General features: G+C 36.7%; 1 protein-coding gene across 4 annotated transcripts in view; it reads right to left on the bottom strand.

The window, feature by feature from the left end:
* DNAH12 (dynein axonemal heavy chain 12) overlaps positions 1-25,242 on the bottom strand; it is a 132,879-nt gene that overhangs the window by 53,058 nt on the left and 54,579 nt on the right. For all 4 annotated transcript variants that reach the window (XR_005557266.1, XM_039348127.1, XM_039348128.1 and 1 more), the window contains exons 28-43: positions 23,297-23,542; positions 23,062-23,181; positions 21,639-21,748; positions 18,497-18,680; positions 16,894-17,034; positions 16,056-16,139; positions 15,778-15,966; positions 14,263-14,382; positions 13,811-13,999; positions 12,813-12,964; positions 10,637-10,775; positions 7,591-7,757; positions 5,668-5,923; positions 4,326-4,625; positions 2,248-2,426; positions 1,406-1,598 (exon numbers count right to left, since the gene is read on the bottom strand). Coding sequence is in view for 3 of the 4 variants with exons in the window: in XM_039348127.1 (XP_039204061.1) it covers positions 1,406-1,598; positions 2,248-2,426; positions 4,326-4,625; positions 5,668-5,923; positions 7,591-7,757; positions 10,637-10,775; positions 12,813-12,964; positions 13,811-13,999; positions 14,263-14,382; positions 15,778-15,966; positions 16,056-16,139; positions 16,894-17,034; positions 18,497-18,680; positions 21,639-21,748; positions 23,062-23,181; positions 23,297-23,542 (2,769 nt within the window). In the remaining variant the exon portion in view is untranslated. The remainder of the gene's footprint in view (positions 1-1,405; positions 1,599-2,247; positions 2,427-4,325; positions 4,626-5,667; positions 5,924-7,590; positions 7,758-10,636; positions 10,776-12,812; positions 12,965-13,810; positions 14,000-14,262; positions 14,383-15,777; positions 15,967-16,055; positions 16,140-16,893; positions 17,035-18,496; positions 18,681-21,638; positions 21,749-23,061; positions 23,182-23,296; positions 23,543-25,242) is intronic.

Here is a 25,242-nt window from a genome sequence, read left to right as displayed (position 1 = left end):
TTCTTTTTTGTGGAGGCTATATTTAATATAATTTAGGCAATATCCACCCCCACAGTTCCCACAATTACCCAGCTTATCTTTCCTCTTCCAAAGTGTTTTGAAGGTCAGCTATCTTCAAACCAAGTAACCAGAAGTTGCAGTATTAAATGTTCGCCACTAGATGTCCTCAGTAAGTTAAAAAAGGTCTTTTCCAAACACCATTTCCCTTTTTCTATCTTTTAAAGTATAATGTGAAAAAGAAATAATCTTCCAGCATAGGATGATAGTACAGTTCTTAGAAAAAGAGGAAAAGAAAAGAATTTTTTTTTCTGTACCCCCAAAAATATAAAAGTAAATATAGTTTTTAAAATTTTGTTCTATTTTTATAGAACGCCTTTCTTCCAAAAAATGTAGAAGGTGACTTTTCAAGGCAGGGAAGTAATTCCAACAAGGCTCTTTCAGGTACCATGGTGTGGTTCCGGCTAATGAAACATTCCAAAGAACTTCCAGGCATTTATTTTCCTAAAAGTCTTTTATTGTTACAAAATGTCGGCACAGGCACAACGGAGGGATGCTAGGATCTAAGTTCTCTTCCTCTGAGCAGTTAAATTATCAGCATGTTCCCTCCCTAAATTAGCCATCATATCTCACATTAGCCAATTAGTGTGAAGGTCAAATGTTTTCTTCCTTTTTCTTTCCCGGGCTTTACCCCCAACACCCCTTCTGCTCTTTATTAACCCCATATTTACCAGACAATTCTGCATATTGTCAAAAGCAAGAATATACAATATTTGCAGCATTGACATACCAAATACAAAATAGAATAGAGAGAATAGCAAAGAAAGCTCTCACCCAGATTCACCACGGGGGTTCTTACAGCTTAGATGTTCTTTGACTTGCAGTTTGAAGCAGCAGAGTGATTGGCTATTTTACTGGCCGATCTTCTTCTCCATCAGCCCTCAGAGACAGCTTGGACTACTAAAGGAGCCACCGCTCCTCAGCAGCTGAGCAGAGCCTCCTCAACAGAAGTTGCACTCTCCAGGGCGACTTTGGACCCGCATAAGGGTCTGCAGGCGGAGGGAAAGCTAGCCGATGAGGAGGTAGTCTCCGCGTACGCCTAGAGATGCCGCGAACCAGAACCGGAAGTCCAGAAAATTTCATTTCTGACTGACCTTTTAAACTATATAAGTTTAATAGGTAAAATCCTGCATGGCATCTGGTTGTATAAATTATTCCAGAGTGGTTTGAAGAGCACAATTCTAAAAAACCAGTTAGTTAATTATGTTCTACCAAGGAGATATCAACTCTTAGCCACCACAAAATAGATTTTTTCCAGAATCACTGGTCCCAAGCCTGGTCCTTCAGATCTTTCTAAAACTATTAAGAAGACTTTGAGCAATATAAATTTAACTGTATATGTTTTTACCTTTAGGTCTTCCCTCCACTCATTCATTCCATAGCTCTTGGAAATTTCAGGTTGGAAAATATTCATTTTTGCCATGGATGTAGCCAATCGGGTCAGGGATTGTCGTCCACTTCCTCCCATTCCAACAAGTAAAGCATTACCCCCAGATTGCTTGAGCACACGGCATATACGAGATAAATGTTCCAGTACATACCTTTGATTCAAAAAATATCAATTTCAGCAAACAACATTACAATTAAAATCAAATCATTTTTATATAAAGATGGAAATTAACAATATTTTCCATCATTTTGAAGTGGAAAACTTAAAAACAGTGGAATAAGCTGTAATATAAATTTAACATAATTTTACAAAAGGGAAATGTCAGATTCTGCCTGCCCCCCAACATGAAGAAAAAATAGTTTGGCTGAATGTTAATTAACTAAATATTTATAAAGAATTATTTCTCATTCTATATACTGAAACACATCATTCCTTATCTTTTACTTAAATTGAAAATTCTGGAAAATTAAAGAAACAATGAGGACTTGGGGGGAAAACCTGATGCTCATGTTAAGGGAATAACACTATTTAAAATATGTTTTGATTGTGACTTGTAAAATTTGTCTAATTTATTTCCAAAATCCATACAGTATATAAAAAATACAATCTGTTGACTTTGGGGAAAAAAAGTCAGTATGATTCAGGAGTTCTATATAAGGTAACTACTGCTACCAGACTTGGCCTGGCAAGCTCCTAAGTTAAATTATACTTTGTATTTTTCTAAATAGAAATAAACTACATAAGACTAAAAGTATTCTGTGAATAATTGTCGGCAAAAGTAATATACAAAGCTATTGCACCTAAAAATTACTAGATTCATTCTTGTTTTATGAGTTTGATTATATTCATCCAAACATAGATCCACAACATCATTGAACATTTGTATACTTGGAATTTCATAATAAATTCTTTCATCTCCTTCAAGGTCAGGATTCATGTAGTCTCCAAACAGGAGATTTCTCATATCTTCTTCACTTATCTATTGGTGGAAAAGAAATGACATTCAGTCTATTTTAACACCATTACATGCAATTAAGAACACAGAAATTAGGTTATGATACTTGTACTGACAATTGTAATAAAAGGTTAGTGATAAAGATTTGAATGTGCCATTTTAAGCCTCAACGCCTCAAATACATTATCAAAAATCATGGAAGGCAATGCAAGAAATATTCAGATTACAACAATTTAATGCAGGGGTCCCCAACCCCCAGTCTGTGGACCAGTACCGGTCCGTGGCATGCCACAACCAGTCCGCACAAACAAGCAAAGCCCCATCTGCAGGATGCAGGCAGCACACAAAACCACGCCTCTCCGATCTGCGGAAAAACCTCTCTCCACAGAACCAGTTCCTGGTGCCCAAAAGGTTGGGGACCTCTGGTTTAGTGGATTTCTCAGAGCTTCCATATCTTATCAGATTGTCATATTCTAATGGGAATACATGGTTTGACAGATAAACTGGTCCTGAACCAGACAGAATTTTAAAGTTGACAAGCATCAACTTGAATTGCACCCAGAAGCCAACTGATAACTATTTCAGGTGTTGCACTAGTGTACTACTTCATCAAAATAAGTAGCACCAATATCTTAAATTGATATATAGCATTTTAGATCACATATATATTTTGAATGATCTTCAAGGGCAGCTCCATGTATTGCAATTGTTGAATCAAGACATGATGAAGGCATGAATTACTATGAAAAGTACCTCCTAATCCAGAAATGGTTGTAACTTAGCATACAAGATGGAGCTGTATGAAGGTCCTTCTAGCCACAGTTATCATCTGCTCTTTAAACAGGAACTTATGAGTCTAGGTAGACACCCAGATTATTAATCAGTTCAGCAGAGATCGTGCAATCCTATAAACTGTCTAATTTACAATTTCTTACTTCCAAAATACAAATCATACCTAATTGGCAATATTAACAATTATGAATAAGATAAAATAAATAATATTTCAACAATAGAATAGGAATGCCTAGGATCCAGCTTCATACACTTGGTAGTACTGTGGCAACAAGACTGCAACAGAAGCTGGTCTCTAGGATGATCATTGTGAGCGTTCCTCCAAGGATCTTTCCTTCAGGGCAGTTGAGGCTAATGGCTACAGTATATATATTTGAGGGGTCCTGCTAAAGCAGGTTCATGAGCTGTTGCTTCCCTCTATCTTCCCAAAGAGTGAGGTTCTATTTTTAGTGCCAAAAATAATGTGGGGAAAGAGACAGAAGTCACTCTTTCCCTTCTGTCCCTGATATCTTTTTCTATTTTTATGTGCATGTTTAGCTTTGGAGATGCTTAAAAAAAACCATGAAGAGAAAAAAAATGAAGTGAAAATATTCCTCCAAAGGCAGCAAACCATAGACAGAGTGTTTTTTTTAAAAATGGGAGATTTTTCCCTCTCTTTGAAATAGATACTGTTACCGTTTCATACTTTTGCTGTAAAGAAAAATGAGAGCTTTTGAAACTGTCACGCAGCAAGAAATCAACTGGGTCTCTCTTGTACTTCCTTTCTATTTCAGAGAATATCGCCACCCAGATACCTCAATTAGGTATCTTCCCAACCACAACTCACTCAAATTGCATAGCCACTGCAATATATCCCAACAGTCATATTCTGTAACCTCTCAAAAGAGCCAAAAGATGTATGAGGAGTCATGGGCTACAATGTCTTCATATATCCTTGGTTTTTGGTTTTTTGTTTTAAAAAAGACAAGTAAAGAAAATATGGCTACTCTGAAATCAACATCCAGCAAAGAAACATCTTGCTTTGCCATATGCAATGACATACAATTGTAAGATTTTGTTCTAGTTCTAGTAAAGCTGGTCAGGCAGTAATGAATAAGAGATACTTTTGTAATAAATACTGTGAGTACTTACAGGTGCATTTCCTTGTCTCAGGTGTGAAAATACTGCATCAAATGCTTCTTTGAAATGTTCTTTTACAATTTCTTTCATGAGTTTGAACAGCCAAGCCCTATCAGCATCATCCACAAGCCGGTCATAAAACACTCGAAATACTTCATGTACAAAGAGACGAATCATTGTATGCTTGTTGACAACTGAATCCTTCTTAATAAGCAAGCAGCCTAGGATAACTCGTGAAAAATCACGCAAATTGAATGTATAATGGGATTTGGCTGGTGTTGGTAATAGGTTTGCCATGGCTTTCTTGTATACCTTAATTATTGGAAAGAAAAAAAAGCATAGACTTTTAGAATTACGAACTTCATTAACTTAGATCACCAAACATGTATTTACATCTGTATTGGATTTCAAGGTTGCCCAAATCCATAACAGAGTTGGAAGGGACCTTGGAGGTCTTCAACCCCCTGCTCAGGCAAGAAACACTACACCATTTCAGACAAATGGTTGTCCAATCTCTTCTTAAAAACTTCCAGTGTTGGAGCATTCACAACTTCTGGAGGCAGGTTGTTCCACTGGCTAACTGTTCTAACTGTCAGAAAATTTCTCCTTAGTTCTAGGTTGCTTCTCTCCTTGATTAGTTTCCATCCACTGCTTCTTATCGTGCCTTCAGGTGCTTTGGAGAATAGCTTGACTCCCTCTTCTTTGTGGCAACTACTGAGATATTGGAACACTGCTATCATGTCACCCCTAATCCTTCTTTTCATTAAACAAGAAACTGGTTCTGTTTGGATGGGAGTTGTATGTATCTCTGGGGGATGCTGTTCCAGAGGACAGATGCCATGGGAAGTAGAGAAGGCATGCTTCCTCATTCCTGCAAGATGACTTTTAACAGAAGGGACCAGAGCATACCAACTCTGCATCATTGTACTAGATGGCCAGAAGATTTGGTGATGGATGCGCTCTCAAATATCTGAACCTTATGCCATTAAAGGTGATAAGCAGCACTTTTAATTGCAACCAGAAGCCAGAATCTGTTCTGCTAGTGAAGCAGCAAAGATACATGGGCATAGCAAGACATGCCCATTACTGCTCGTGCCACTGTATTTTGAACCAGTCCTGGGCATGTAAAAGAGGCAGTGATTACACTGCAATAATGCAATGCTCATTTCATAATTTCTCTCATCAATCCCCTGCACACACTTTCCTCAATACTATTTCATAAAAGTATTTGTCCGTTAGAAAAATTAGTTGCACTTTTCCCCCAAATGATACACTCATGAGGCTATCTGAGTCATCTTGAAAATCTCTTAGTTTACGTTTTAACACAAATAACTAAGCAGAGAATATGACCTACCTCCATAGTGCCACTGACAATCTGGTTTCCAATTGTGAAATATTCTGGAATAAATTCATTTACTCTGAGATAAAAAGAAACAACAGTAGAAAAAATCCGGACCATTGTTTCATCACTGAAGGAATTAATGGTGCAAATATTGAAATGTCTCAGGAAACGAGGTGTTACAGGATTTCTTCCACCACCTGGTGGACCCATGGCAGCCATCAACTGAATATCAACTAGTGTTATTTTATTTGTGTCTTTTAAATCATACCTTTAAAAGAAATATGTGATATTCAGACAATCACGGTGATATATGAAAGTTTAGTGCAATAGTATAAAAATACCTTAATATTCCACTAGCTAATATATAGTCATTTTATAGTTTTTCCCTTTCCAATCCTCATCTTTACATCATCCTGCAAACCTCCAAATCTGTTCCAGTGGAAAAGAATTCCACTGGCAACAGGACAAAATTTGGTACAATATCACAATTTTTTAGTACTGCAGAAATGATCACATGAAAGGGGATTCCATATGAAGTCACACTTGCATTGTTATATACTATTATGAGTAATGAAACACTCACTAAGAAAATAAAGCGTTATTGTATATGGATGTTTAAGAAGGGTATATGTTTATAAATGTACACTTAATCCTCATTATTCATTAAAACTTTTATGAGAAATGCAGCTTCCTTTTAATAATATATACATATCTAAAATTATCTCCTAAAAAAATCCACCTTAGAATTAAATATGTGGGATAGATAACTGACTTTTTCAGATTATGGACTGGACAGGGCAGAGTTTTATGGTTTTTCTTTTTATCCCCAACCAGGAAGACTAACAGGATGCTTCTCTGGCTAGCTACAGCAGTGATTGCTGGCTCTCAGGTTTAAACTGCTGAATCTACCAGTTATGGTCATGCCTTTTAATGAGGAAGAAACAAGACACTGAGCATGTTGGTTGCTCAGGAGAATTGTACTGGTTATTGGTTGCATCTTCAGAATAGCCATGGGGGGGGGGAACATCTACTTCTCTAGAGTAGTTGGCAACCCAACAACTCACTGTGACAAAAAATAATGTTATAACTCTCTAGAGCAGTAGTGGCGAACCTATGGCATGTGTGCCAGAGGCAGCATGCAGAGCCTCCTCTGTGGGCATGTGTGCCGTCGCCCCCAGCCTCGCCTCCCCAGCAGCCCCCCCGGAGGAGAGTTGCTCCCGGGCACAGCCCACGCGGAGCAGCACAGCCAAGGACATGGGAGCTGGGCAGCAGGGATAAGACTCTGCCCTCGCGCCACATCATGCGCAGATGATGATACGGGGCACGGGTGGAGGGCATGGCCGCCATGGTGCTGCAGGGCTGCCTAGGCGATCTGCGGCAGGCCATGAAGGCAGTAGGTGGCCCTGTGGGCAGGCAGAGTGGGGGGAGGAGTTGGGACAGGCCAGGGGTGGGTGGGGTGATTTTTGGGCATTCGGTGTCTAAAAAGCTCGCCATCACTGCTCTAGAATAACTTGCATTACATGGAGGATCAATGTTCTAAGGAGCTCATTACTGGGCCAGTGTTTGCTTCAGGAAAATGTCTAGTGTTGCTCTCCAGAGCCATCAAATGATTAAATGATATGTCTTTTTTAAAAAAGTGAAAAATTATGGATGTAATCCTGGAGGGTATGTGCTGCTATGGCACAAAAATATTCAGGTCTACCTGCTTCAAAATATCTTGCTCTGAAGAAGGACCCCTCAGGTTGAGTATGAAGGGGAAACTAGTTTATATTACTGCTACTAATAATGAAGCAGTCCCTCCCCAAAAAGGCAGAAACACCCCCCCCACACACACACAGTGGTATATTCTTACATCTGAAACAGACAGATATTTTGAATCACTGATAGTTTGATAACATTCAAAGATTTACTTATTATACAAAATAAAAAAGTTACCAGATTCCATGATCAAAAAACTGTCTTAAAAGTTCAACTGGAGGCTGAGCTCCATATTGCTCCAGTGCAGGCATATTCATATCATCTACAAAGATTACACACTTCTTTCCCAAAGGTGGCCCATATATTCCTTTCCGCCTTTTGTCCAACCTGGCCATGATAATATTCTACAATAAAAAAGAACATGTTTCCATTCACTAAAAATAACTTATGAGAAATAACACATCAAATTATTGCATTCTTTTTTAAAATAAAGGTTAATATGTGCCTCACATACAATGCACAAAAAGAACAGTGAGTGACATGGTTCAACTTTAACTGCATAAAACCAACCCTCAACAACAACACCAATGCAAGAGAGATCACATTTATCACCATGCTGATGAACTACAGCTGCAAAATGTGGAACCTAAGCAAACTGGAAACAGAAGCTTCAAGAAATAGAACAAATAATAAAGAGTTTATTACTAAAGATCTTGTTCAAAGAATCCTAAATCAGAAATTTGTAGCAGAACCAATTTCAAAACCGTCATCACAGTAGCACAAAAACTGTAGAAAGTAAGGAACATGTCCTTGATAGAAATATGCAGGAACCATTACTAGGGGCAAAAGGAGCTGAAATATTTTGTACGTCCAGAACAATAAGATAATATTCAGAAGTGACTTAGGTGGAAACCTCTCTAATTTACCGAAGTATAAGAAGAACTAAGTAAAATCAGTTTTGCAAGATTCTATTATGATAATCAATCTCAATAAAGTAGTTTTAGTCTTATTATAGAGTTGATTTCCTGGTTTGGTCTAGCTAGTGGAGCTGAAAAAAGCAGAAATGTGAACAAGCAAAGCAGGTCATATACATGCATATCAACAAATGGGGCTGAAAGGTGATATACGGGCAGCTCTATTACTCTGTATACTCCTAAAAGTAACTATTTATGAGATGGATGAAATAAAAAAAACTTGTGGTACTAGTAGGAACATTATAAAACTCAAACATATGCATTATTGTTATTTTTGAAGCTCTTTTGAATCAATCATTTGTTTCACCATCCTCTGAACCTAAGAGAAGTTTCAATTTTTCTACTCTAAAGATAAAAGGGCTATCTTGTATAATTATTATGAAGAAAATTAAAAGAACTCATCCACATAATAAGTCTCAAATAGCTTTCTCCACATGCATCCATAATAAATGCAGATTGCCACTTACGGCAAACATATGCTGACGAACATATCAATTCATCTCTAACAGGGATGCCTCTGTGGCAATATCCTTCCTGATTTAATCAGATATTGACCCAGATGATTGAAAGTATGTAAAACTAAACAGAGATGCAAGCCACATTGTGCTGCAGAGTATATTGCAGTATGACATATTTCTAGCACACAAAATGCAAATAAAGCAGATGCAAACAAATGTTAATCTAACTTGTAATTTAAAAATGATTTATAAATGGTTTATAAAAGGTTTTTGAGTAAGTAAAACAGCTGATCGTGAATCTTAAATAAAATCCACTTAATTTTTGAACAAAAATATGTATTTTTATAGAGATATAGATATATAGATATAGATATATAGACACATATTTTTACATAGGAGTTCTTGAACCATTCTCCTACTTTTGCCCACAATAACATTGATGTGAGAGAGGTCACATCAATGTCCCTACAAGATTGCCTATGCTTAAATATAATATGTTTTATTCAATGGTGGGATTCAAATATGTGAACAACCGGTTCTCTGTGTAGATACTGGTTCCAGAAGTCCATTCTGGGCCTGGGCAACAAAAAATTAGCTACCGGTTCTGCCGAAGTGGTCGAACTGGCTGAATCCCACTACTGGTTTTATTGTTAATTATATCATTTATCTAAGTAAATGATAGTGGGGTGCCCCAGGGCTCTGTTCTGGGCCCAGTGCTCTTCAACATCTTCATCAACGATTTGGACGAGGGGATAGATGGGGAACTCATCAAATTTGCAGACGACACGAAGCTGGCAGGAATAGCCAACACTCCAGAAGACAGGCTTAAGATACAGAAGGATCTGGACAGACTTGAACACTGGGCACTAACTAACAAAATGAAATTCAATGGTGAAAAAAGCAAGGTTCTACATTTAGGCAAGAAAAACCAAATGCACAGTATAGCATAGGGGTACCATGCTCAATAGTAGTAACTGTGAGAGGGACCTCGGAGTCCTAGTAGAAAATCACCTAAATATGAGCCAGCAGTGTGCTGCAGCTGCCAAAAAGGCCAACACAGTGCTAGGCTGCATTAACAGAGGGATAGAATCAAGATCACGTGAAGTATTAATACCACTCTTCAATGCCTTGGTAAGGCCACACTTGGAATATTGCATCCAGTTTTGGTCACCACAATGTAAAAAAGATGTTGAGACTCTAGACAGAGTACAGAGAAGAGCAACAAAGATGATTAGGGGACTGGAGGCTAAAGCATATAAGGAACGGCTGCTGGAATTGGGTATGTCTAGTTTAATGAAGAGAAGGACGAGGGGGGACATGATAGCAGTGTCCCAATATCTCAGGGGCTGCCACAAAGAAGAGGGAGTCAAGCTATTTTCCAAGGCGCCTGAAGGCAGGACAAGAAACAACAGATGGAAACTAGCCAAAGAGAGAAGCAACCTAGAACTAAGGAGAAACTTCTTGACAGTTAGAACAATTAACCAGTGGAACAACCTGCCTCCAGAAGCGGTGAATGCTCCAACACTGGAAGTTTTTAAAAAGAGACTGGACAGCCATTTGTCCGAGATGGTATAGGATTTCCTGCCTGAGCAGGGGGTTGGACTAGATGACCTCCAAGGTCCTTTCCAACTTTACTACTACTACTACTACTACTACTACTACTACTACTACTACTACTACTACTACTATTATTATTATTATTATTATTGAAGTAAATGAACATTCATGTCAAATGAATCTAAATGTAAACTGCAGGCCTAAAACAAAGTAGGGTTCCAGCAAAAATAAATTTTAAAAATTCAAATTTTAATAAAAGATTCCAAATTCCCCAAAGAGAACTATCTCACTAACCTGGGTTTGATTGGCACTGGTTCGAGCTGAAAAGTTAAGGAAGAATGGGAAGTAGAGATCCTTTTGTAAGTGGTGCATTAGCTTGTCTTTTACGTATACAGACTTCCCAGTACCAGTAGGTCCCACAAAAAGCAGAGGCCTTGGTAAGAAATTCAGACAGACATTAGGTTTTCATAGTACTAACTATCTAGGCTAAACTAGATAGTTAGTACTATTAAACAACAGCAATTGATTCTGACATTTTTTTTATTGCTTGAGAATCATATGACTGCTTTATAATTTTAGTTACCTATTAATGGAATCATAGAGAAATAAAAAAATAAATACAATTGAAATGTATGTAGAAGGCCAATATGTTAACTAGAAAATTCAGGCAATCATATGTGCAAGATTGATGTTAGTCCCACTGAATGGACTAGATCACAAGGAGTCAATTCCACAGGAAAATTTAAACTATATTTATTGAGACTGGCTATAATAACAGACTTGCAAGTTTAATTGTGCTATATCTCCCCCTTCCTATATTTCACTGAACTTGGAAGGTGTCCATCTGAGCTACTTTCAAACATCATCTGTCTGTTGTGGATTTAAAATCATCTCTTCTGAGTAGCACAACTGACAACAACATCAGCATCATTAGCATTTGTGAAGACCTTTCTGTTTTCCCAAGCATTTGGTTGACTTTTAATTCTATTTTAACTTTATTGTAATTCTTAGTTTTAAATGGCTGCTATGTTATTGCCTGGTTTATATAATGTTTTTATTTTGCAATGTATTTTATGTTATCATATGGAGTTTTAACTGAGAATATATTTTAGTGAGTTATATTGTGCACTGCACAGAGAGTTTTGGCTATCAGGCAGTTTAAAAATTAATACATGAAATAAATAAATAAAACTGTCAACTTCTGAAACAAACCTGGCTGAAGCCATCTTTGTTGTTCTGAGTTGCCAAGGCTGGGGGGGGGAGGGAAGAAAACAACAGCATTGCTAGACTAAACACGGAGCAGTCCATGGGAACCAAGGTCATTCCCAAAGGAGCTGGAAGGTGCCAGAAGAAATTTCATGGAGTTCGCCAATTGCTTTCATTGGTTAGACAATCAATCGCATAGCAAAGGGGAGGGAATTGTTACATTTAATTACATTGAATCCCTAAGGGGAATTTTAGAGTTGGTTTCACTTTTGATCGTGCTGACATTATGTATCCAATAAATATATTCTTTGAGGAAACTTCAAGCCTCAGAGTTCTGATTTGATTTTATTAGTCAAAACCTTGACAAAAACTACAACTGAACTGGATTTAAAACCCCTGGTCATGAGGAACTTTTTAATATTATTCATGGCCCAGGGCACTACTATTATACCTTTTAATATTTACACAGCTATTTATACAGCTCCTAAGTGAGCTGTCTTATTGTACTAAAGTATTTTACTATTACAGCATTCAAACTTAGTCAATTATTTTATTACTGTTATTAGAAACAAGGTGAAGTCCAATTGGAATGGAAATAGAAATTGAATACCTTCTGCATAGAGCAGTGGATCAATATATTGGATCAACAGTCCAATATGTTAGCCTATGTAAATTAATAGAAACCAATCTTTTATAGCTTATCAGGGTTTATTGAGATGAATCCATGCATTTAAGTCCAGTGGAGTTTCTGTTTATACAGCTATTTAACACTGAATTCACTTCAGCATTTTTCTGAGAACATAGTAAGCTCTAATATGAAAATGGAACTCCTCTCCACATAATTTCCTCTCCTTCTATTTTATGGTGGCCTGCTTTGCAGATACATCCTATTGCATATTGGCTTGAAATATGTATGCGGTGAAATGGTGCTAGAAAGGGCAATGAAATTAAATGAATTTTAAAGAAAGTGAGCATTCTACTTTCTTAGAGAAAGTTCTACAATTCTAAATATTTTATGATACAATAATAATACACCATGAGCCATTATGCAAAAATTTAAGATAAAAGTTAATACTCATTAAATCAGATGCATACAAGAACATATTGTTTTAAAGAATATTTTGGGGAGCTTAATATTAGAAACACAGTAATACTAGATTATTTTTTGTTAATTAGAATGTAAAACAATTTCTGGATGCTTTACATAAAGAGTTCATGTGGAAAATGAAACATTTGTATAATTAAAAGAAACACGCTTTCTTACTTTCCATATTTAATGCATAATTCCATCAAATAGGTATATCTGACTGTGTCCATTGTTGGAACTATAACGTCTTGAACTTTAATACTTTTATCACTATAATTGATGTTTTTAACAGCTTCATTCCAATGTGCCCAACGGCCTTTCCCTTTTAACTACGAAAAAATGCAGAAATAATTTTTGCTTCATTAGAACTTTATAGGTATCAAAGCAATTAAGTTAAAACAATGAAACATGTAAAAGATAAAACACTATGTAACTTAAGCACATTTTCTCCTTCTATACCAATAATGGAGGCCCTTCCATACATGGTAGGCACTTATGTGTTTCCATTAGAAGTCATACTAATAATAAAGCATTTATTTTCTGTAAACTCTACTCTCTAGAACAAGGATTCCTAAACTTTTCGCCATCACAACTCATTTTAATATAATAGTTCCCTTAAAAATACAAATATAAATCAACACAACAATAAAAGCAATACAATGTAACTTTGGGAAAGGTAAATTTATTGTAACAATGTACAATAAAGAAATTCTTCACACTTTCCCTGGACTCTGTACCTCCTCAAGAGAGGTAGGTATGCCTCATAGTTTGGGAAAACCTGCTCTAGAAAAAATGAAGAAACGTATTTTATTGACTTCAAACTAAACTTTTGCAAACATTCCTCCACCCCATGTCCCCCATATCAATAGCTTCTCACTACTACTTCATATAAAAGCTAGATGGAAAGGAAGATTTTACCCATTTTCTCTTCTATTAGTACAGAAAGGGATAATATTAAAGAGGCTTATCCTAAAGACAATTACTTAAAAAACGTATATTACATCTTTCATGAGTTTTCCAACACCTGACCATATGCACAGATTATCCTGAGACATATACTAATGTTTAATGAAAGTTAATATTAGTGACGATTTGTTTCTTTCTCATATAGCAAATATGAGAACAAATGTAACAAATTAAAACAACTATCAATTAGTCTAGAGCAGATTCCATACCTCAAACATATAATCATACACCAATCCTTTTTCTTCAAATGGATGTTCCCATTTTCCTATGGTTGCTGGTATTGGATGTTCATCCAACTTTCCTATGACAATATCTCTCATAAAGTTATCAAATATAATCCGACCATCACTATCACAGGTTGCTCCAATAGACCAAATCATAGCAAAAGCAAAACAACCCTTCCAAAAGAATAAATAAATAATTTGTATTTTCATAAAATACGATCATGGAGAAATTAGTAGCTAAGTATAATTATTCTAACTTCAATACATTTGCTACAGTTATAGCACATTTTCAGATAGAAGATTTGAAGTGCGCATTATTTATCTATAGTAACACAATGTTTTATACTTTCCCTTATATTAACTCAAAGGGTGAAATTTAACAAAAAAATTATAACCAATTTTTAAGGTTAAAATATATATTAAATTATAAGACCAACCGTAACCCATTTATGGATATTTTTATTGCTTGGATCTTTTTTCGCTTTGTGACACAACAGTATTTCCAACAGCCGTGTGAGAGATACCACATTATTGATATTGCTGGTGGGAACTAACTCCTGTAAGAGAAGAAGAGTAAGAAGAGTACTTATGCAGAACAGATATAGAGATTTCTATCATAATTATTGTACTATTAGGTTTGACCATATTTTATGTTTTAAGAGTGCAAATTTGAACAGCTACAGATATGAGTCAAGTGATATTATTGTAATATTTTATTAAAAGTTTATAATTGTTTTTGTTTCATGTTTCTTCCTTAATTATTCGTAAAACTTACTCAACAAATAACTTTTATTATATTTTGTAACGGAGCATCATAGTGAATGTACGGAAAACCTTAAGTCATACAAATTAAAATTATGCACAGCTAAGAAATGCTGGTTGGTCAGACCAGGAGACATGCCTTTTCTGATGTAACACCTGTCCTATGAAATATTTTGCCTGGGGAGATTAGAATGGCCCCAATCTTGATGGTCTTTGTAACCAGGCACAAAAGAACTGGTTATGTGTCCAAGGCCTGAGGCCCCAAGTGTGTGAAGAGACAAGTCTCCTGTCTGGGTTGGTGTCTCTTAGTTTTTATACCTTCATCAGCTGTTAATTTTAATTTTTATATGGCTGATTGTGATTTTTATTTTAATTGTGTTCTCCATGTAGACTCACTTGTTGAGATGGGTAGCATGCAAATTGATGCGAGAGTAACTAATTCTTTGCGAGTTTTCTATCCATTCATTTCCAAGGTTCATTCATATCAACACATTATCCCTTCCCAGCTTAATTTGACGATGTAGGTTACATTTGCATAAGAGATAATGGAACAGAGGTTGAACTATCCATATCATTGGATAGTTCCAATTTTTAGATTACTGTACTTCCTCCAGCAATTTCATGCAGATGTTTAAAAAAATGAGGGTTGAGGGCATGGATAGAGCCTAGCAGACATAGGGTGAAACAGAAGTCACCGTCATTTGAACTCATTCTTCCAGGTAAGTAAAGCCAGAACCTTCCAACCCAAGAAATAATCTACAACAGTTATTATAGATAATAGCAAACAAACTTTGAGAGTTCTAGCGGAACTAGGAGCAAGATTCAAAAAAACAGTCTTAGTATAAGTAGTCCTCATTTAGCAGTTGCCTTGTTTAGTAACTGAAGTTATGATAGTAATGAAAAAGTAACTTTATGACCAGTCCTTGCATTTATTATCTTCACAGGTCTGTAAAGCAAAGGAAAGCTAAACTGAGATCATTGAGCACATAACGACTGCTTTGCTTAACAACATACTAAGGTACTGGTCCTTATTGTGGTTGCTAAATGCTCAAGCAGTTTATTCATATCTTTGAACTATACAAACTTAAAAATATCTACAATTCCAAATAGAAACCTGCCTTCACCGACATATGATTCTGTCAACAAAAATAGGCTGATTAAATCATTTTCCTGAGAGAATGCCAAATTACCTTGCACTGTTTCCGACGAACTCGCAAAGCAGGAGGTACTAACCAATCAAAAAGTTCTTCAAACAGGTCTTGGAATTCCTTTTCATCCAGAGGTTCGGGAAGTGTGCTCAACCATGAAGTAACAAGTGGCTTCCATCCCAACTGCGAAGGCTCTAAATAAATCATTCCACATCGACTGACTGTAGCTGGCTACAGCAGAGTAATAAATGTGTTTTTAGAATCTCATTCTGGTTCCAATTTCAGATTCAGAAAACTATTTTAACTTGATTTTAACTTACTGAAGCCTGAGATAGATCCATAGCCTCAAAGATGAGGCTCATCTGAGGTGACATTTGAATAATTTCTCCACTCATCAAACATAGCTGCAAACAAAAACAGATACCAAAAAAATATCTAAATTATATGTATGCAATCCTTTTATAAAGGATTCTACCAACCTTGGGTTGAGAAAGAAAGTGTCTCAAGCTAAGGCCAACCTAGTAGATGCATTCAGCATAGCTGAACATAAAAATCACCATAGTTTCTATAAGATTTTTCAGGCCTTGAAAGTTGTCCCGAGGAAGAATACAATAATGTACAGAGAATAAACAGGTTTGCTGTTTATTGCAGCCCATGACAGCAATTCTGTTGCTTTTACTAGTAGAAACGGTAAATCTTAATATATTATTTAAGGACAAGCTTTATAAATATTTTTAAAAGATAGGGTTTATATTAGAAAGCTTTTACAAAACATTTGGTTGTTACATTCTTGCTCAACACATGAACTAATTGTTTTCATTTCCTTTTCTGCAGTTGTTCGCATTCAATCCTTTCTTATTTTTTTAATCATGCATCCCCTTTTCTTTAACATATTTTTAAAATGTGAGTTATAATACATATTGTACTGCTAAGCCTTATTTCAATTGTTGTTGAAATATAATTGAACTTTTCTTTTTATGATATATTATGTAACTAATTAAAACATGAATAATAGAAAAAATAAATAAACTCCCTAAATTCTGTTTAACTGAAAATTAAGTACAATACATGTATGCAATAATTGGAAGAAGCAGGTAATTTGGAAGCTAATGCAATCCCCGCTCCCACCCAGCAATCCAAGGTAATTAACAGCATTACCTTTTTGTTGTCATCCAACACAGTGTTCATACTTTCTATCCAAAGAGTATCAATAGGACCATCAAAAACAACCCATTTGCGGTCAGGTGTTTCAGTTAAAGCAAATTCTCGAAAAGTATTGGCAACTATGCCATCTGTCCACTGGAATGAAGAAGAGAGACACAAGGAAACTGCTTATATTGACCTAACATGTGTACTGATGTGTGAATATATGTATATACATATGTATATACACGCAACTAGTCGTGTTTCAAACACATGCCATATTAAATTGACAGTTAGCAAACTACATATACTACTGAATGATCAAACTAAGATTAAGAATTTTTCTCCATGATTGCTGACAATTGTGCAGTGACTTGATAAATTTCATTAAAACACTTCTAGCCTCTAGAATAGGGCTTTACAACCAGTGGTACCGGTACCACCTGTGGTACATTGGCACCTGGCAGGTGGTATGCGACCATGCTAGAAAAGTGGTAGCGGGGGAGGGGAATGAGCTGAACCGGTGGTAGCACTGCACAAGCCTGAGTGAGAGATGGCTGGAGCTGCAGGGCTGTCAGGGCTCAGCGGAAGTGCCAGGATCACTGCCGCTTTCCAGCTGATCGGTGCTTCTTTGGGGCTGTCAGGGTGCAGTGGAAGCATCAGGATCAGTGCCAGGCTCCAGCTGAGCCCTGAAGAAGCACCAATCAACTGGAAAGCAGCACTGATCCTGGTACTTCTGCTGAGCCCAGAAGAAGCGCCGATCAGCTGAAATGTTGCAGCATCTCCAGGGTCTTGTGATTTACATTCAGATGCATGGCAATTGATTCATATTTAGGACGGTCACAGTGTCCCAGGGTCATGTGAAGTGACCAAAACCTGCTGCAACCACCCAGCAGACGGGGGGAATAAAAACCAAACACCCCCACCCCACCCCTGCTGCCAATCCTCAACAGAAATGCTTACAACAATGAAAACCTCGGATAGGAGGAAGATTGCCACTGGATGAGCAGGCAGGTGTCTTGCTCGGCTGTGGCTTGGGTGGCACTTTTTTCAGTGCCATTGTAACTTCAAACAGTCACTAAGCAAGCTGCTGTAAGTCGAGGACTACCTGTACTTTATCACTTTTTTCCTTTTTTGGGGGGGTCATCAAGTTTTTGACACCTTGCTAGGCAACTGGTGGTACTCAGATATTGCCATATCCTAAAAGTGGTACAATGGGTGAAAAGGTTGAAAAGCCCTGCTCTAGAATAGCATTCCCATGGAGATATGTATGACTCCCACTCTCCAAGTGTCCTGGCAGCCCCTTAATATCTGCCTGTGCTGGTAGGTTAGGGTATGGACAGCGTGGACAGTTATGTTTTGCTATGTCATGTTTTAATTATACAATTGATATTTTGTAAGCTTTCTAGAGTCTTTGTGGAGATGGGTAGCCTTAACTAATCAAATAAAAAAGGACTGATCTTCTTCACTTTAATTTGTATTTGGAACATTTTCTGAAACATGCACAAAAATATACAAGTACACATTAGCAATTTAATGGAGCTACCCTACCTGAAGATTTAGATTGATCAAAACTATAAGGTACATTTTTGTAATCTAAGGAATGTATAATGCTTACCTCATGAGATACTGGATCAAATCGTCCAAAGAGTTGTCCCATAGTAATAGCTTTTGGATTGACAGTTCTGTGTATTACCTTTTCTTCTTCTCCATACTCACGCTGGTTCATTAGGGTAAGTGTATCTGCTAATACATGCAGAACTTTGGTCTTGCCAGAAAAAGGCTCTCCTACAAGCATAAACCTGATAAAATAAAAGTTGTTTTTCAGCATTTTTTTTTCAGCCCAGAAAAGCAAAGGGATTATTCACATAATTAATCCTGAAGATATCTATACCCATTTATTGCCATAAAAGTGAAAATGGAATTATAGAAAAGGAACGAATGAGAGAGCAGGAGCACACTGAGTTTTTATGAAGTTACAATAAGGAAAACCAGCTGAATTTTTCAAGCAGAATAGTGTTCCTCCAGAACATCAGTCAGCCTCTATTGGTTTTCCATAACTTATTAAAAATCCCAATTATTTCAGACAGCCTTTTAGGGTGTGAAGGAATACTATTGCTTGTCAAGAGTTTGTTTAATGTATCACTGTGGTTATTTTATTGTTTGTTTCTTTTATATTTACACTATATACATTTAATGTATTTTATGGACATATGTTTATCACCAGGTGATCAAATTAATCAAATAAATAATGAATCCCAATTCCAACAGTTCAGTCATACCAATAGCAATAGCACTTAGCCTTATATACAGCCTCAGAGTGTTTTACAGTACTCTCTTGCATGTATGCAAGCTGCATATATCCATTCACTTTTCAATTGGAAGATCTCTTTCACACTTTTTCTCCAAAAATGCAAGGTGATCATACATTAGGTACAGTTATAGAGCTATATCTGACTTATTACATATTGCACTAAAGTCATAATGTGCCAGATTTTGCATTGCTTTGGAATACTATGTGAATCCAATAATAGACTCCCTATGTTGAACTCTTTACATCAATAAAATATGAGGCCCCCTACAACAGCATACATTTATAAAATCAGCCATAGTTTCCAACTGCTCCTCTTTTAAATCATTCATCTTCTTTACTCTGTCTCTGACAACATGGCAAGATTGTTTAGGAGAATCACTTTTAGACAAATAGTATCACAGATAATTGTTAAATATGTCTTTTTCACTTTTAATACAAACTTGAATTAGCTTAAACAAATACATTATAATCCAGAGTTCTGAGTTTTTCACATAGTAGTGTCACTTTGATAGCTAACTCACTGTATGGACCAATCTCATTAGGTTTACTCCATTGGGTCTCTTGAAGATGATAAAAAAATATACCAAAACCCAAATAATTTTGTAATAAATGTTATTAATACCAAAAGAAATTGTATTGTATTACTGTTTTATTCTTACCATTGACTCCTCTATCTGCTTTGTTCCAAAATCTGGACTGACTCATTTCTCTAAACAGAATACTCTTAAAACCTGGCTAATGTCCAGGAGTGAATTACAACAGAATAATGCAAGTTCATACAACTGTGATCATGTAATGGAATGTAATGGATTGTCTGGTTGCTTTATATTTAAAAAAGAATGTGAGAAAGTAGAAAATGAGAAAAAAATGAAATTAGAGTCAAGCTATTCTCCAAAACACCTGAAGGCAAGACAAGAAGCAATGGATGGAACTAACCAAAGAGAGAAGCAACCTAGAACTAAGGAGAAACTTCCTGACAGTTAGAACAATTAATCAGTGGAACAACCTGCCTCCAGAAGCTGTGAATGCTCCAACACTTGAAGTCTTTAAGAAGAGACTGGACAGCCATTTGTCTGAAATCGTCTAGAGTTTCCTGCCTGAGCAGGGGGTTGGACTAGATGACCTCCAAGGTCCCTTCCAACATTATTATTATTATTATTATCATTATCATCATCATTATTATATTGAAGTTATGAAGTAACCCTGAGTACACATTCATCACCTATACTAGCATGGTTAAATCTTCTATTGCCATTATATAATGGAACAATTAATCAGTGGAACAACCTGCCTCCAGAAGCTGTGAATGCTCCAACACTTGAAGTCTTTAAGAAAAGATTGGACAGCCATTTGTCTGAAATCTAGGGTTTCCTGCCTGAGCAAGGGGTTGGATTAGATGACCTCCAAGGTCCCTTCCAACATTATTATCATCATCATCATCATCATCATCATCATCATTATATTGAAGTTATGAAGTAACCCTGAGTACACATTCATCACCTATATTAGCATGGTTAAATCTTCTATTGCCATTATATAATGGAAAAGTTAAGCCTCTTGTTTTCTTTTCTTTTTTTTTTTTAATTGAAAATTTTTATTTTTTAAAACATACAATCATTTATAAAAATACAATAAAATTTTAAAATAGAGAACCCCCCCTTACCCTCCCTCCCACCCCCAACCCCCCTCCCTTCACTTCCCAGAGCAGAATACAGGGTTAAAAAAAAGAAAATTATAATAATTAAGAAAAAAGAAAAAAAAGAGAAAAAAATATCATAATTAACCTTTAACTCCATAACCTATAAAACAATTCTCTATAATATTTGATATTCATTCATAAAATAAATGAAACTTTTTAATTCCATACTTTTTCTGAATATAATCTATCCACCTTCCCCATACAGTAATATATCTTTCTTGTGTATGATCCTTTAAATAAGCAGAAATTTTTGCCATTTCTGCAAAACTAGATACTTTAAATATCCATTCTTCTAAAGTAGGCAAAGAATCTTTCTTCCAATATAAACCTACTAGTAACCTTGCTGCAGTTAATAAATTCAACATCAAAGTAGTTTCTTTTTCATTTAAGTCAACAAAAATACCAAGTAAAAATAGTTGAATGTTCCACCAAATCATAATCCAAAAAGCCTTTACTTTTTTACAATTCCATAAAATATGAAAGTATGTCACATCATTATTGCCACATATCCAACATTTGGGCCTCTTGTTTTCTATGACCCTTGCATCTAACCACAGCATACACATGGTATGGCATCATCTTTCTCCTATCCATCCCAGTCATATCACTTTTATCTTCTCCTCAATGGGATAACCTTACATTATTCTTAGTTGTACTGCAGTTAACATTTTCTCCTGTAAACCAACTATTATATTGGTGAAACCATAAGAAATAGTTATGAAGGTTACTTATCATAAATTTACTTACCCATGTCTAACTATCATCATTTCATAAGTCTGTATCATCTTTTCTAGAAAAACTTTAACAGGCTGGACATTATGCTCTTTACAACATTCATTTGCGCATTCCAGAAAATCCTGAAATACAGTTTAAAAAAATAAATTCTATATTTCTTTTTCTTGAATATAACTGAATAATAAAATTCAAAATATAACATTGCTCAGTGTCAGGAATATATTAAGAATGGCCCTGGAAAGAAAATTAACACTGAGGTAAATCACATTTATTTATTTAATCAATTTATTATATTTATTTATTCAATTTGTAATGGCCTCTCATCCTACTTATTACAACTCCAGAAGGTAGCTAATATTGGATTAAAAACAAAGAATAACTAAAAGCAAAACCCAAAATAGAAATAAAACACAATGTATCTGAGAGGGAACACAGTTAGTCATCTAATCCTTAAAAAAATGGCTCAGCTAATACCATCGTCAATTGGCCAGGACAAGAAACAAATTTTCAAAATCTTATAGGAGGCCACAGGGTCAGAGCCTTTTGAATCTCTGATAGGGTAGGCACCATGACAGAAACAGGGTTTCTACGTCACATCAGATGGCTTGTTTCAGATAGAAGCCCAAAGTAATTCTAATCTGTTGGGTCTTGTGGAATGGGCAGAAATGTTCAGAGATATGCAGTCCTGAAAACAGTCTGCCTTTGTGCCATGAAGGGTTTTACAAATGTAATCAGCATCATGAATTGCATCCAATAGTGTATTTGAAGCCAGTGCAGCTTGTGAAGTATTGCTACAAACTGAGTGTGCCATGGAGTACTTATAACTACCCACACCATTGACTTCAGTGTCCTCTTCAAAAGGAGCCATATGTAGAGTGTATTGCAATCATCTAATCAGGAACTGATCAAAGCATGAGTGACTGTGAACATACTGCACAATCCTTTATAATGTACTGAATAATCCTAAATATATTAAACAAGAGTTTAATTGTGTTCAGCTGCAATCCTTTGCAGTTGACTTTTGAGTGACTTTTGAGTGGACATGCATAGAATTATACTATCGGTCAGCTATTCTGGTTGTTTGCTAATGGAGTTGGACTTTTTAAATTCTGAAGACATTGAAAAAGATATTTATCAAGAAAGCTGGGCTAGATTATCAAAAGTCTAGAAAGACCATTCTAGAAGCAAAGACATAAATGTCAAAATTAAGCCACATTTTGAAAGAATGAAATGTGTTTCATTAATTATTCAAAGTTAAAGAACTTCTACAAATACATTGAATTTGAATGAATTTTTGTTTCACAGAAATGGTCTAAACTTTCTTACCATAATTACAACTCAAAACATTGTCTTCATTCTGCATATATAGGAAATAATTATTAATTAGGGAAAATAAAAATATTACTGGCAAACAAAATTCTACAAATATACTCACACTGTAGTCAGCTTCAGGAAGCTTAATGCCAGGAAATAAATCACTTGTAATTCCCATAAATAGAGGTATGTCATGAGACAAAAATTTAGGCTCATTTACATCTTTGATTGATCGAAGAAGCTGACAAAACAAAAACAACTTAATTAAACAAAATTAATTTATGGTTAATTGCAAAACTGTCCACTTAACCTGAATGCATTGATTTCAAATTTGTACACTGCAAGACAGTTCTTACCAGTATATCTTCATTCTCTGTTGGAAATTTTAGTTTTAAGTTACCAGCAGCTATTAGTACTGCTTTGACTGCACGCATTCCATAGTCATAATGAAACTGAGATGAAAGTTGTTCTGAGCACAATCTATAGGTCATCACTATCTTCACAGACAATGGCTTAGCATTCAGAAATCCATAAGAATACAGAGAGATTTCAGCAATGAGGGCATAATTAGGAACCATCATGGCAACTGTTCGGAAAAGAACCTAAAAAAATAGAATAAAAATTTATGTATTGCTATTATCTCAGAAAACTAGTATCACAAAATTACTGTAGCTTGTATGAGCAATATCTATAATCTTTCATAATAAAAAGCCATTTAGTAAAATTGCTCTGCAGTAAGGTTTATTTTAGATACTGTGTGCGTGACCAGTAAGTATTCTTTTATTAAAGCAATAGTTCTCACTTCAGATTGAATCATTTCAAAAGCCTATAGAGCAATGTTTTCAAGCTTGGTCCTAGAAAGAAAATTTATATTACTGTATTTCCCTGAAAGTAAGCCCTCCCCCAAAAGTAAGCCCCAGCTGATTTTCAGGGGGTGGGCCTAATATAAGCCCTCCCCCCAGAAGTAAGCCCTATTTAAGAGCCTGTGCAGACTTCTGCGACAAGGCAAAGCCAGTGGGGGAGGGGTGATCTGACCAATGGTATGCCAGTTGCTTACTGCTGCCCGGCTTGTTCTGCAGCTGATTTCAGCCAGCTGCAGCCATTTGCTACCTCACGCGTTGCGCCCATTGCCACTGCCATGAGGCTTGGCGGATCCCCGTCTGACCCACGTGCTGGTATACTGGTTCTTTACCACCACCTGGTTTGTTCCACAGTCTCATGGCAGCGGCATTGGGCGTGACGCACGAACCAGCAAACGGACGTTTGCCATTGGCAGTGGCCATTTGCTGCCGGCCATGGCCATTTATCGCCGACCACGGCCATTTGCCACCTCATGTGTCGTGCCCAATGCTACTGCCATGAGGCTTGGTCCCACTAACCCATGTGCTGGTATACCGGTTCCTTACCGCCGGCCGGCTTGTTCCACGGCCTCATGGCTGTGCCATTGGCGAGCGCAATGAGGCTCGGCCGAAAGCAGCCACACAGCAAGTGGGCAGATTCCCCCTCACCTGCCCAGCCTGTTCCCTTTCACTTCCAAGCCAGATTGCTGGCACTTTTGGTCACGTGGCCCTCTTCACAGCTCTGCCACAGAACCACCAAAGTGGCAGGTGGGAGCACCAGAGCTTGGGGAGGGAGGGTGCTGAAGCGAGCGGGTGTCCTGCCATCAGTGCCCATGCTGGCTGCCCCTTCCCAGTGGAGCTGGAGAGCTTGCACACCACTGCCCAGATGCCCTCACTTCCCCCAGGAATTGCATGTCTTTGTTTACCTGACTTCCAGCCCTGTCCCATTTCTCCTTCACGCTCCTCTGCTGCTGCATGCAAGGAAACAAAAGAAGTTTTTGAGGAAATAAAAAGGTCAATCAATGAATTCCAACTTCGCAAGATCTATTTTTTTTTTTCGTGAGAAGTTAGAATTGATTGACCTTTTTTTCCCCCACAAACTTTTTTTGTTTCCTTGCACATGGCAGCAGAGGAGCGTGAAGGAGAAACAAGACAGGGCGTGCTCACAGCCTGCTGGTACCGGTAAAAAGTAAGCACTACCCAAAAGTAAGTCCTAGTGCTTACTTCAGAGCCCAAAAGAAAGAAAGACCAGGTCTTACTTTCGGGGAAACGCAGATTTTTAGGCTCTCTAATTCTTCCATTCTCAGAAAATCATATCCATCTTCAATTTATTAGTTTATTAATTCATTCAAGACAACTGCCACTTTCACTAATTTATATACATATCTATCATTAGAAAAGTTAAGTGGTATACAAGTAATATATTGGCACATGATGTTTATATGACTACCTATTTTATGCAT

Source organism: Crotalus tigris, unplaced genomic scaffold (genome assembly GCF_016545835.1).
Source record: "Crotalus tigris isolate CLP2741 ecotype Arizona unplaced genomic scaffold, ASM1654583v1 scf7180000018122.1127207, whole genome shotgun sequence".
NCBI classification, from domain to species: Eukaryota; Metazoa; Chordata; class Lepidosauria; order Squamata; family Viperidae; genus Crotalus; species Crotalus tigris.
Note: the sequence above shows the minus strand (reverse complement) of the source record. Positions and strands in the feature narration are given on the sequence as shown.